This window comes from Hyperolius riggenbachi, chromosome 7 (assembly GCF_040937935.1).
Source record: "Hyperolius riggenbachi isolate aHypRig1 chromosome 7, aHypRig1.pri, whole genome shotgun sequence".
Classification (NCBI taxonomy): domain Eukaryota; kingdom Metazoa; phylum Chordata; class Amphibia; order Anura; family Hyperoliidae; genus Hyperolius; species Hyperolius riggenbachi.
In genome coordinates, this window is record NC_090652.1 from 256288292 (window position 1) to 256301008 (window position 12717).

The following is a 12717-nucleotide window of genomic DNA, read 5'->3' on the forward strand; positions in this document are numbered from 1 at the left end:
AGAGCAATCTTGGGCGTCTGGAGCCACAGTTGGTGGTTTCATAAACTGAGGAGTCGGATTATTTTTGTACCAACTCCCTGATAAAACCTCTGACTCCAGGTACCCAAAATTGCTCTTACTCCACAGCCCTGTGTGAAACGCACCGTGAAGAGCAAGTAATTGAACTACCACTGACTGTCTGCTTGTTCGGTATGGTAATGGTGCTGACATGTGGTGTTCTGGAGTATTCGGGTGATCCGTATTCGATATGCTTAATTCAAATACCTATAAATAAGGTAAAATAATTCATGAGATTCAACCTTCATGGTACCCTTTAAAAAACAGACATCTGTCAGAGGACGACCAAGCACAGCAAGGAGGTAAGGATGCAGCCATGAAACCAGAGAGAGGAAATACGACAAAGAAGCGGAAATGTCTGTCATGAGACAACTTTCACTTTCCTACAACGTGTAACTTACCTGGGAGCAACAAATATCTGAAGCACAGCAAAAACCTTATGTTTCAAACCAAGAAATGTATCATCATGAATATTTAGCATGAACCTGTAGTGGGTTTAAAAACAAACTTCAGCAAGTGTAGAAGGTTCCTCATTGTGCAATAACTTTTATAACATTATTAGTGCACTGCTTCGGTCAGAAGATATTGCTTCCTGAAACCCCTAATGTCCTCAGTCAATGCTACACAAAATCATCTTTCAATTTGCATCTGCCATCCTAATACTGGTAAGTCAAGAGTGACATGACATACAGGCAAGGGGGCAATTTCTTCAGCCCCCCAACAAATCTGCAGGGTCCTCTGCGTCACCAGACCCTGCTTCTTCCCTCACTGCTCCCTGAGGCCCCTGAATCACTCAACTGATACAGCAGGCGATAGCTGCACAGTCCGTCTTCAGACATTCTGTCTACCTCTTCTCTATAACCCAGCGTGTGTTTGCACATAACACAATAAATAAAGAGGCAAATATCAGTGGTGATGTGGGCCCGCTTAAGTTTGCCCCGGGGCCCCATAAACTGGCCCTGCTGAGGTAAATATCCAATTTTCCTCTTTTTTTCCCCCTTCAGGCTCGCTTTATGTTATCGCAATGACAGTTTTCTTTTGACACATAAAGTGAGGGGTTTCTGTGAATGGTCTGTATTTTGTATGTGGTATTCACTTCACTGTACAATTTCCTGGCAGAAAATCATTGCAGTAAATAACATGGTCAGTACATAGCATAATCAGGAGCATATTTCTAGTAAATACTTCAAGGACTTCCGATGTGAAATAGCAAATCTATTTTTTACTCACCTTGGGCTTCTTCCAGCCCCTCTCAGCCGTTTCAGTCCCTCGCCGCAGCCCCGGTCCTCTGTGTTGTCCCGCTGGCCACCCGTAATGATCTTTGCCCCGCCGGCGGGTCGGGTCTTCTGCGTCCACGTCATCTGGTGCATACTGCGCATGCCCACAACTACTGCAGGCACAGTATTTGCCAGACGACGTGGTCGCGCGGGCACAAAAGGCCGCACAGGCACAGAAGGCCCGACCCGCCGGCATGGTCGCGATCATTATGGGTGGTCCGCAGGACAACGCAGAAGACCATGGCTGTGGAGAGGGACTGAGATGGCTGCGAGGGGATGGAAAAAGCCACAAGTGAGTAAAGAATAGATTCACTATTTCACATTGAAAGTCCTTTAAAATAAAGTCTATGGCCTCGATTCATCATTGTCTTTGCGCTAACTTTTTCCAGTTCGTTAAATTACCAAATTCAAAGGTTATCGACGTGACCCCACCAAGTAAGTCCACTTATGTACTTTAATCAGAATCAGAGTCCTAGACCTCTTAACCTAGTTTCAAAGGGACTACCAACCCCAGTATTTTAATTCAAAAGGCAAATGAAGCAGCACTCCACTGGCTTTTGTAAAATTGCTTTTTCAGAAAGAAACAGCACATTATATGTTTCGGACTGAAGCTTCCTTCTTCAGGACAAATGTGCATTTTTTTTTTATGTATGTGGATACGTGTATTACAAATTTTACGAAGTTTTCAAGACAGAGGCCCTTCAAGACTTAACTCTTAATTCCATATTATTTAAAAGCTTCATAATTCATATACCGTATTTTTCGGAATATAAGACGCACTTTTTCTCCCCCAAAACTAGGGGGAAAAAGAGGGTGCGTCTTATATTCCAAAGGTATGGTATTCTGGCCCCATAACATACTTACCGGATCCTGCCACCACGATCCTCTCCTCCAGCTGCCATCCGAGGTTCATCCAAAGCTTCCAGCAGCCGTTGTCGAGGGTCATCCAGCATTCCCATCCAGGATCCCCGCTTGTGTCTCCCAGCCGCCGGATCATCTTCGCTGCAGTCTCGTATGCAGACTGCAGCCTTGCGGTAAACACAAGTGGCGCACGTGCCCCTGACGTCATGCGTGACCATGTGCGCCGCTCATCACACAGGAGGCGGCACTGTAACTAAGAAGAGGACGCCGTTACTATGGAGGATGTCGGCGGGGCAGTGCATGTTTACCGCAAGGCTGCAGTCTGCATACGAGACTGCAGCGAAGATGATCCGGCGGCTGGGAGACACAAGCGGGGATCCTGGATGGGAAGGCTGGATGACCCTCAACAACGGCTGCTGGAAGCTTTGGATGAACCTCGGGTTGACTGCTGTTGGGAGCCTGAGACCCTCGATGATGGCTGCTGGGACTCTCGATGACTGTTGCTGGGAGCCTGGGACCCTCAATGACTGCTGCAGGGGAAGGGGGCTGGCAGCGCACCAGTAGAACACAGAGGCATGTCATTGTGCAGAGAACATGCCTTTGTGTCCTATTTTTAGCAAAAAACCATCTCGGGTTCTCTTTAAAGGCTTGAAAAAAGTTTCACAAAAAAGTTAGTGGTACTTTTTGGTAAGAATTATTTTATATGCACTTTAAAGGGAATAAGAATATTATTTGAATATAGCTACTGTAGCTCAAACCCACATTTGTCCATTTGTCACGGTTATTACAACATTGAAAATTATCTCCCTAGTAAAATATATGGGGACAATACAGTATTTGTAAATAAATAGGTAATTTTTCTGTTTTGCGTTTCTTTATACTATATCAATAATTACAAGCCTTTATTTGCAAAAATAACTAATATACCCTCGTGACATACTTATTAAACAAACCTGAGTCCGTATGGTAATTATAATATTTTTTTAAAATGCTGCCACTGTTTTTTTGTTTTTGTTTCTTATACAAGTATTTCGTTTTGGTGAGTATGGTGGGGGGGGGGGGGGGGGGGGTTTGAAGGGATCGATAACTAAAGGGCGATTTATTTTTTATGTATCTTATTGTATGTTAATGTGTCTTTACATTTTGATCACTATATGTCCCCGCACTTAATCCTGTGTACTGTGAACAGTACACAGGAAGTGTTGAGTTTGTATTTTCACTTTATAAATGACCACACACATCTCACTGATCCCGTTAATCATTCGTTACTTTGATCGGCTTTGAGAACGCGTTCCCATTTACCACATTCCGGCAGGGCGGGAACATGCGCAGGTGCGTAAGTGTATGGCGACGCAATGAAAATACAGAAGAGCATATATATTTGCAAGTTACATTTTCAGGGGCGCATATATACGTACCAGGACACCCGAACTGCTTAAAGCAGGGGTGTCAAACTCAAATATAAAGTGGGCCGAAATTGTACACTAGGACCAAGTCGCGGGCCAACCTCAATGTCTACTGGCCTTATAAAGTTCCCTGGTGTCTAGTAGTCCTCCCTCCCCTATACAGTTTCTTGATGTCTAGAGGCCCCCACCCTTCCCTTTACAGTTCCCTAGTGTTTAGTGCTTTCTCCCTTCCCCATATGGCTTCCCTGGTGTTCTAGGGCTTCACCTCCAATATAGATTCCCTGGTGGTCTAGAGTTGGCCAAACATAATGCAAAGTTGGGAAACCACTTGAGGGCCAAATGTAATGGCTCTGAGGGCCAAATTTGGCCCACGGGCCAGAGTTTGACATGTATGGCTTAAAGGAATACTGAGGTGAAAATAAATTGATAAGAATCAATTGCATTTATCCTCCTATGCCTAAAAATGATTTTTACATTTTTCTTACATATCACACAAATTTTATTAAATATTTAAAATCTACTTTTTAATGATTTCATTGTCTCTGCTCAATGACACAGTCTTTGAAACATGCCAGAGCAAAAATTCTATGAACTATTGACCCTTATCTATTCCCTGCGCTCAGAAGTTCTTCTTTGAAAGGAAAGAGTTTTATGGCTGTAATTCCTTACCAGCAAGGATTAAGCTATAGTCACTTGCATACCTAAATATTAACTCTTTCAGGCAGAGAAAGATAAGAAGAAAAAAAAAAAAAAAAAAAAGGAACATAGCCTAGTTATTTTTATGTTTAGCACTGTAAATACACATATCCATCTCATAAGTTTATTTTCACCGTGGTATTCCTTTAAGGCAAAGAGGATTGGGTGTGTGCGTGTGTGTGTGTGTGTGGGGGGGGGGGGGGGAGGGGGAAGCGATTGTCTTGAAAAAAGTGCTTATGGCAACACGAAAACATCAACTCTCTCATTGTCCTACTGGGGCTGCAAGCTTGTCATCATTACACTAATTGTTGTTGCAGATCCTGTAATAAACAGTGGTAGGTAAGATTGCAAAGGCTTACCTATTGCTCTGTCTGTGCATGGGGATTTTTGAGGAACCCCACTATATTCACTGCAGCTTGGTGTGCACTGCAAGCCTGCATTTGCCTTCAAGCTAACCCAACAGTGAAGTGTGTGAAGCAGTAAGCAGAAGAACTGTGACATTTTCCATAGTCAAAACCTGCATGATGAGTTTGGTGCACAAAAACACAGTAGTGACAAATCTGAAACAAAAGTAGTTCTGTTGCCCAGAATGACCAATCAGAAACGTCATTTTACAGTGAAAACACAACTGGTTGCTCTGGGTAACAGCTACTTTTTGCTTCACTTATCTTTGCCCCGTCTCAATAAATTGGTTTCAGAAGCTCTATGACCTACACTACATGTAGCATAGTCGTGACGGCTATTCAACCACAGGTTCCTTTTATTGGAAAACTGAGGTGACAGGAGTATGGATTTTACCATTTTTGACTTCCTTTAAAAAAACAAACAAAAAAAAAACTGCTACCTGCACTGATCATCTGCTGAATACTTTCTAAATAATTGACCAGGAAAAAGTATAAATATCATTTGTTCTGTCTTCCCTGGCTGCATATTTGGGCCATACATCCAGATCAGACTCTAATGAAGCCAAATTAATCGGCTTTATGCACTCTATGTTGTATCTCTTAAGGACCAAACCTTTTTTTTTTTTTTTTTTATTATTATTTTTACTGTGTGATCACAGTGATTGTCTTACATAGATCACAGGGTCAACAGCCAATCAAACTGTCTCCTGACGGGCAGGGGCGCCGCCAGGCATCAAGCAGACCAAGCGGCCGCTTGGGGCCTCATGTTTTTAGGGGCCTACATACGGCCGCTGCTTTTTTTTTTATTAGTCTGGAGAGATGCCACAGCTACGGGTTCTGTTTGGCCACACCTCTCTTTCCTCCTCCTCCTCTCTCTGGCTGGTACTGAGAGAGACGTCAGACGTGCACACTTTGACCTGACGTCTCTCTGCAAAAACTAATGAGGCGGGAAACAGCTGAATGAGGAGAGGAGACAGACAAGCTGACTGGAGTCTGGAGATCTTGACCAGCCGGAATGTGCACGGCAGGCCCAGCGGCTCTTCGGTTAACCTCTGCCTGGCTGTCATTGATGGATGTGTCTGCCTCTGACAACTTCTCCCCTGAGGCAAGTAAAAGCGGCACTGCTGGGGATGAGTGGGGTCCAGACAGGAGACTGTGTGTGATGGCTTCTTACAGGCAAGAGGCAAGTGTATGAATGGGAAGTGGAGAGCTGGCATGTTTATGTGTAGTCTGGGAGGGGGAGATGAGGACATGTCTGAGGGGATTTTTCTGCTGACATGTGGCCGAAATTGCGTTTTTCTGCTGACATGTGGCAGGAATTGCGTTTATTTTCTGTTGACGTGGCCGAAATTGCGTTTGTTTTCTGCTGACCTGTGGCAGGAATTGCTGTTTTCTGCTGACATGTGGCAGGAATTGCTGTTTTCTGCTGACATGTGGCAGGAATTGCTGTTTTCTGCTGACATGTGGCAGGAATTGCTGTTTTCTGCTGACATGTGGCAGGAATTGCTGTTTTCTGCTGACATGTGGCAGGAATTGCGTTTTTCTGCTGACATGTGACAGGAATTGCGTTTTTCTGCTGACATGAAGCCGGAATTGCGTTTTATTTACAATGTCATGGTCACCCCATTTTTCGGCACAACGCACTACGCGCGCTGCGAACATCCACTCCAGTCCCACCCTCCCGCTCCACCCAAATGTTATGGCCACGCCCACTGTCTGCGGAATGGCTACGCCCATTTTTTGCTGCGGCGCGCCGCAGGATGGGGCCACTACATGCAGTTCGCTTGGGGCCACAAAAACCTTAGCTGCACCCCTGCTGACGGGCAAACAGAACTCATCTGTCATTAACCTCCCTGGCGTTTAATTGATGCACAATTTTTATACCTAAAGGAGGTACAATTTTTTTAAGCGTTTCTTTATATTGTAAGCATTTTTGTGGACCACGTGCAAGTTGTGGTCTTGCAAGTTGTCCGCAAGCATGCATACAAAATTTAAAAAACTGTTTTTTGCTTAAATGTTTGCTACAATGGGCAGTAGAGCCCATTTCTTCACTTAAAATTTGTCATATTGGATCCAATACAGATATTTTTAATGCATCTAATACAAAAAAATCTGTGTGTTCCCGGCACCAGGAGGAGCATGCAACCTCATCAGAGGAACACGCCAGGGGACAAGTGATCATAGAGGGACATGAAGTGACGAAATGACAAATGAAGAAGAAGGGTGATCGCCAAGAAGACGAACATCGAGAACGCACTTGTAGGGAAGCCGCGAGGTGCCGGTGAGGGATCCCGCACGCCAGCGATGCTGCGGGAGAGTATTTTCTGGATGAGCCTGACTCGTCCTTACCGTTACTAGCTAGTTTTTTTTATGGACGAGTCAGGTTCGTCCTTAACGTTAGGGAGGTTTAACAGCTGAGTTTAGCGTCGACAGAAGCAAATGGAGCCGAACAATTGAAATCTACGTCCTGGCAGAGGCTGCAGACAGAATGTAGATTTCAACAGCGTGCACCCACAACAGGTTAAGCGACGTGCAAAACTTAGATTCTCATCCTCTGAAATGACTGTTGTATGTGTATAGTTTTTCTTCAATGCCAATGTCTTCCTCTTCTGTGACTGGTCAAGCTGGAAAATACTTTGCCTAAACTGTCAAAGTGCCTGCAGTTAGGCCCCTCCTGTTCATCCTTTCCCCTCCTCTTTACAGAACAGAACAGACTACTCAATAGATAGCCAAGCAGCATGTCTGTACAATAATTATCTCTGAACTATCAACCAAAACAATAAGAAGCGATCACTTCAGGTGACAATAACCCAAGTTGTCTACGTAGCATTACAGCCAGGCTAATTGGGCTAATTGGTCCAAGCCTTGTAAGGCTTTTTCCCTTTCCTCTAAATCAACTGAAATATGTAAGGGTGCAGGCTAGTGTTGTGCCATATTTTCTGGTTGAACTCTATGGACGGGTGTCTTTTTTTAACCAAACTAACAATATAACTGGCATTTTTTAAAAGGGATCCAAATGGCAGCATCCATATTTCTCTCACCAGGAATTGACTTTCTAATTACTCCTGCAGAAGCTGCCTTAGATGAGTCAGTATCTCATTGCCTGTAGACCAAACGCTAATGGACGAATCGATTAACTCCATCTTCTTGGCAATACTTTCCTGCAAAGAGTAACCTTCCCGCGGCATGGCGATGTCTCCCTTCTTCAAGAACGTTACAGGGCAAAGGTCATTGCTCCCATCACCAACATAAACTATTTTGGAATACTCCACGGCCTTGCTGGTCTGCTTGGCTACAAATTCTTCCAATACTTTTCTCTTGCACAGGTTCTTTGGACAGGAAGCGCAGTGGTGGATGTGGAAATTCTGCACGGTGAGATTCCCCAAAGTGTCAAAAACCGCAGGGTTGGTAAACACCTGGTCAAAAACACTGTGTACGTTAGCGTGAGTCAGAATCCAGTCAATAAAGATTGTATTCGAGTCGGAGATAATGATGCAATCAAAGTTATCCTTGTTCTGGCCAATGAATTGGAGGAGCTCAGTCATGCCCGGTGTATACGGGATGGCAATCATGATTCTCTTCATGTCGTCCTCACGTATGCCCTGCTCTCCAAGGTAGGTGAAAATCCTACCCATATACTCCGTCCATTTTCCTTTCTCATAGGAATTTTGTAAAACATTTGGGAGCCTTTTATCCGGGGCACACTGGACAATCCATGTGTCACTGTTATCATTAACAATTGTATGGTCAAAGTCAAAGACAAGAAGAATCTTCATCTCTGAGGTGAGGCCTTCTGATTCAACCTGTAGAAAACATAGTGGTAAATGTGGTTAAATACTTATATATCAAAAAAGGTGAGATAGAAGAAGGTGGGTATGACCCGGTTGAGCACAAATCACAATCACTTAATTACTGTAATAACCTATTCATCTTTATTAATCCAAATCCATAGAACAATAAAACACATCAGTTAAAAATGTGCCCACCCCGCACCCCCAAAAACCAGTCTCCCCACCCTGGACCCCCAAGCCCCTGCCACAGATCCAATTGGGTCTCACCCCACAAACAGAACTGGTATAGTACTAACCACCAGATATAGGAACCAAAATTTTATAGCACTGGACGTCCAGTTAACAAAAAGTGGATCCAAAAAATATCATATATTGCAGCCGATATTAGATATGGTGAATATCATGTAACCAGTCTTTTAGTGGTGGAAAAGCAGGTGAATGCAAGCAGAGGGATTTTGCCAGCCAGAAAGGTGCAAAGCAATCACAGCAGATGAGTTGGTTCAACCTCAAAACATAGTCTCCAATAAAAGCAGGCAGGCATAGGACACACAGTCTAAAGCACATTAAAGCAGGTTGGTCAGCACAAACATTGAAGCACATGCAGGATTGAAGCAAATGATATGTCTGTCGCAAGTCCAGCTGAGAGATCATTGGCAGACTCAATATCATCAGTATCACAGCTCTCGCTTAAAGAGGAACTGTAACGGTAAAACGTCCCCTGGGGGGTACTCACCTCGGGTGGGGGAAGCCTCAGGATCCTAATGAGGCTTCCCACGCCGTCCTGCGTCCCTCGGGGGTCTCGCTGCAGCCCTCCGTACAGCCGTGACGCAATATTTACCTTCCTGGCTCCTGCGCAGGCGCTCTGATGGCTGTCGGCTCCGAAGTAGGCGGAAATACCCGATCGCCGTCGGGTCCGCTCTACTGCGCAGGCGCAAGTCTCCGGCGCCTGCGCAGTAGAGCGGACCCGACGGAGATCGGGTATTTCCGTCTATTTCCGAGCCGAATGCAGCCACAGCACCCCCGCTGGAGCCAGCAAAGGTAAATATTGAAATTACAGTTGGGCCTGTCGCCGGCTGTTCAGAGGGCTGCAGCGAGACCCCCGTGGGACGCAGGACGGCGTGGGAAGCCTCATTAGGATCCGGAGGCTTCCCCCACCCGAGGTGAGTACCCCCCAGGGGATCTTTTTCAAGTTACAGAGTGTCTTTAAGTACCGACTTTGCTAGGCAGTCCACATACATAAACAATAGTCATGCCCGTGGGGCTGCTTACGTCTCCACAGTGGATATCCTGGAGTGCAATGTTGCCAAGGTTGCTGATTATAGTGTGTTCCGAGATTGATGCCTGCAGTGGGTAAATATCCAGCTAGTCATCCGAGCGGACAAGGCTTCTGCCCGTAAGAGGTTGATTTCTGTGTGGATGGAATCCTGGACTGGCTATGGGGAAGGCAGAGACTTCTGTCCGTGCAGATAGGGAGACGGCATGGAGGCCGGGATGCTGCACATGCGTCCTCGACCGGTTTCGCCGGACTTCCGGCTTCCACTGGAGGTGTGCCACCGTTAAATACTTATACTATCTGATGTCAAAGACATATTGTTCTAAACAAAAATGTTGGGGTTCCTTAATATTCACAATGACACTAGAAAATGTACTATGAACATGTTTTGCAGCTTTGTTTTATGCCAAGTACTGTTTTTATCTGGTGTACTGCTATTACTATATATACTCTCATATAAGCCTAATTTTCCAGCACAAAAAATGTGCTGAAAAGTTACCCCCTTGGCTTACATGCAGGTCAGTGGAGCAGAACGGATGGTGGAGCAGGTTTGTTACTGGCAGAGGAGCTTAAGGATCGTGCACTAGTGATCCTGCTCTTGCCAGCTGGCTCCCAGCTGTGTCCGTGCCCCCCATCCCTGCAACATGGTGTGCAGAGTGCACTGTCCAGACTACAGTCTGGCTTGAAGAGCGGAGCGTGTAAGCAATGTGTCAGCGGTGCAATGATCGGGGATTCCTGTGTGGCAATCGCTGTCTCTCAAATCTATTGCGTCAAGACAGAGCTGTATCATCCTTGGGGCACATATGGCTATGGGGAGGGGGGCTGTATTGTACTGGGGCACATCTGGATACTGTGTAGGGGGCTTATACACGAGTTAATCACTTTTTCCTGGTTTCTGAGGGAAAAGTGGGTACCTCAGCTTATACGGGGGTCGGCTTATATGCAAATATATACAGGTATTTGCAAGTAAAACCATAGCATTTTATTATTGATTTATACAGCACCAGCATCTTCTGTGGCGCTGTACAACAGAATACAAGGTATAACAATACTATATTAACAGTACAACAGTTAAAGTGACACTGAAGCTAATAAAACTTATGATATAGAGATTTGTATGTGTAGTATGGATAATAGTATATTAATAGCAAAAAAAATAGTCTCATTTTTATTTTCAGTTATATAGCTATTTTTTTTTTTTTTTATTAACATTGCATCATTCTCTAATATTTGCAGCTTACAAAGTACACTCTGCTCTATGAAACAGCAGAGCTAATGACCTTTTGAAATCCTCTGCAGTAAAATCGTTTATGAAGATATGTTTCACGGTTTCTTTGAATTTTAATTGCTCTAGAAAATAGCATTGCTCTCTGACTAAATTAGAGAGCTCAGAGAAGCCCTTTTGCATAAAAAACAAGTGACATTTAATGCTTCCTATACTGCAAACAATGGAAGACTCATATCTGACCTGTTGGAAATAGTCAATCTGACAGTAAATCTGTCAGAAAATTGTATCATGTGTACCTAGCATTACAGTATTGTACAGTCAGGCTCTGTTCCCAAATTGAATCTTTTCTCTGCTTATCACAAAACTGATATAGTAATAGGATCTATACAAAGACACCAGCTGGCGTGTCTACTTATTTGCACAATACTGGGCAACTTGACTTCAAACTGCAATTCAGCAAGTGCTTTTGAAAATAGAGAAAAAAAAACACTGAAATTCCCCCATAAAAAGATGTAGTGCAAAATCTCTCAGATTTCTACTACCTATTGGAAATGACAGTGACTCAGGTGAAAAGTAACTTATAGTGCATTTTACTCTGATGCAAAATGTACATCTTATATGAATGCATTTTAAATTCTTTAACAGTTTCACAGCATCAGAACTTTGTTTTTCTTACCCAAGCCTCATTGTTTTCCTTACCCAAGCTGCACAGAAGAAAACTGCCCAGGCATTTTTCCCCAGATGCTGTGCAAAGCATGATGGGATTTCTGATGTTGTTCTCGTTCTGCTGTTTTGGCGCAAATTTGTTTTTTTACATTTTTAATTTGAGATTTGAAGCCTAGTGCACGCAGCTGGAAGAGGTGATCAGGACACAGGACAGTTGGAAAGGTGTCTCATGCTCTCCATCACCTTCTTTTAAACCAAAAAGATGGCTGCCCCCATGAAATCAAACATTTGCCTGTTCTTTTAAAATAGGGTGGGTAAGAGATGATATCACCCATCTATTTTAATTAACATACCTAATGTAACTTAATGGCAGTACAGTATGTTTGCTTAGGCTGAAGTTCACCTGAAGTTCCCTGCAACTATACATGACCTAATAGAGCTCTCTGATTTGACCTTTTTGACAGAGACCTGGCTTGGGAAACATGCAGGCCCAACTCTTGAAGCAACCGTGCCGACCAATTTATTCAGTCTTGCACTGTGAGAGACAAGTCCGCAAGGGTGGGGGTGTTGCCATATGCTTCAGATCCTCTTTGAACATAAGGCCCCTGGCCATAGGCCCCACTGAAACCTTTGAATGTCTTGCAGCCCAACTGTCGGCAGAAGTAAACATCAACATATTGCTCATATACCGCCCCCCAGAAAATGGTCCAGCCTTTCTTAACGTCCCTGGCGGTAAGCCCGAGCTGAGCTCGGGCTATGCCGCGCAGGGAGATATCTCAGCCCCTGTTGGGGCGATTTTCACCATGTAAAGTGCTGGGCGCGCAGCTAGCACTTTGCTAGCTGCGCGCACAGCTTGGCGGCGATCGCACGCATGCAGCGGCAGAAGAGGGCCCCCCCGCCAGAGCCCTGCGCTGCCCGGACCAATGAGTTCCGGGCAGCGCTATGGGCTGGATCGAGTGCGCCTGACGTCAGGACGTCGGCTGACGTCATGCCGATCGTCGCCATGGCGACAGGAGAAGCCAAACAGGGGAACGCGTTATATACGCGCTCCCCTGTTT

At 44.8% G+C, this 12717-nt stretch overlaps 1 protein-coding gene across 4 annotated transcripts in view; it reads right to left on the minus strand.

The window, feature by feature from the left end:
- The window catches only part of PHOSPHO2 (phosphatase, orphan 2), a 77362-nt gene that overhangs the window by 54314 nt on the left and 10331 nt on the right, over positions 1 to 12717 (minus strand). For 2 of the 4 annotated variants that reach the window (XM_068245571.1, XM_068245570.1), the window contains exon 2: positions 7743 to 8504. In XM_068245571.1, coding sequence (XP_068101672.1) covers positions 7761 to 8477 — 717 coding nt within the window. In that variant the 5' untranslated portion in view covers positions 8478 to 8504 and the 3' untranslated portion in view covers positions 7743 to 7760. Of the gene's footprint in view, positions 1 to 459; positions 543 to 6407; positions 8505 to 12717 lie in introns of those variants that run through there. The other 2 variants (XM_068245569.1, XM_068245572.1) reach the window with 2 other exon arrangements.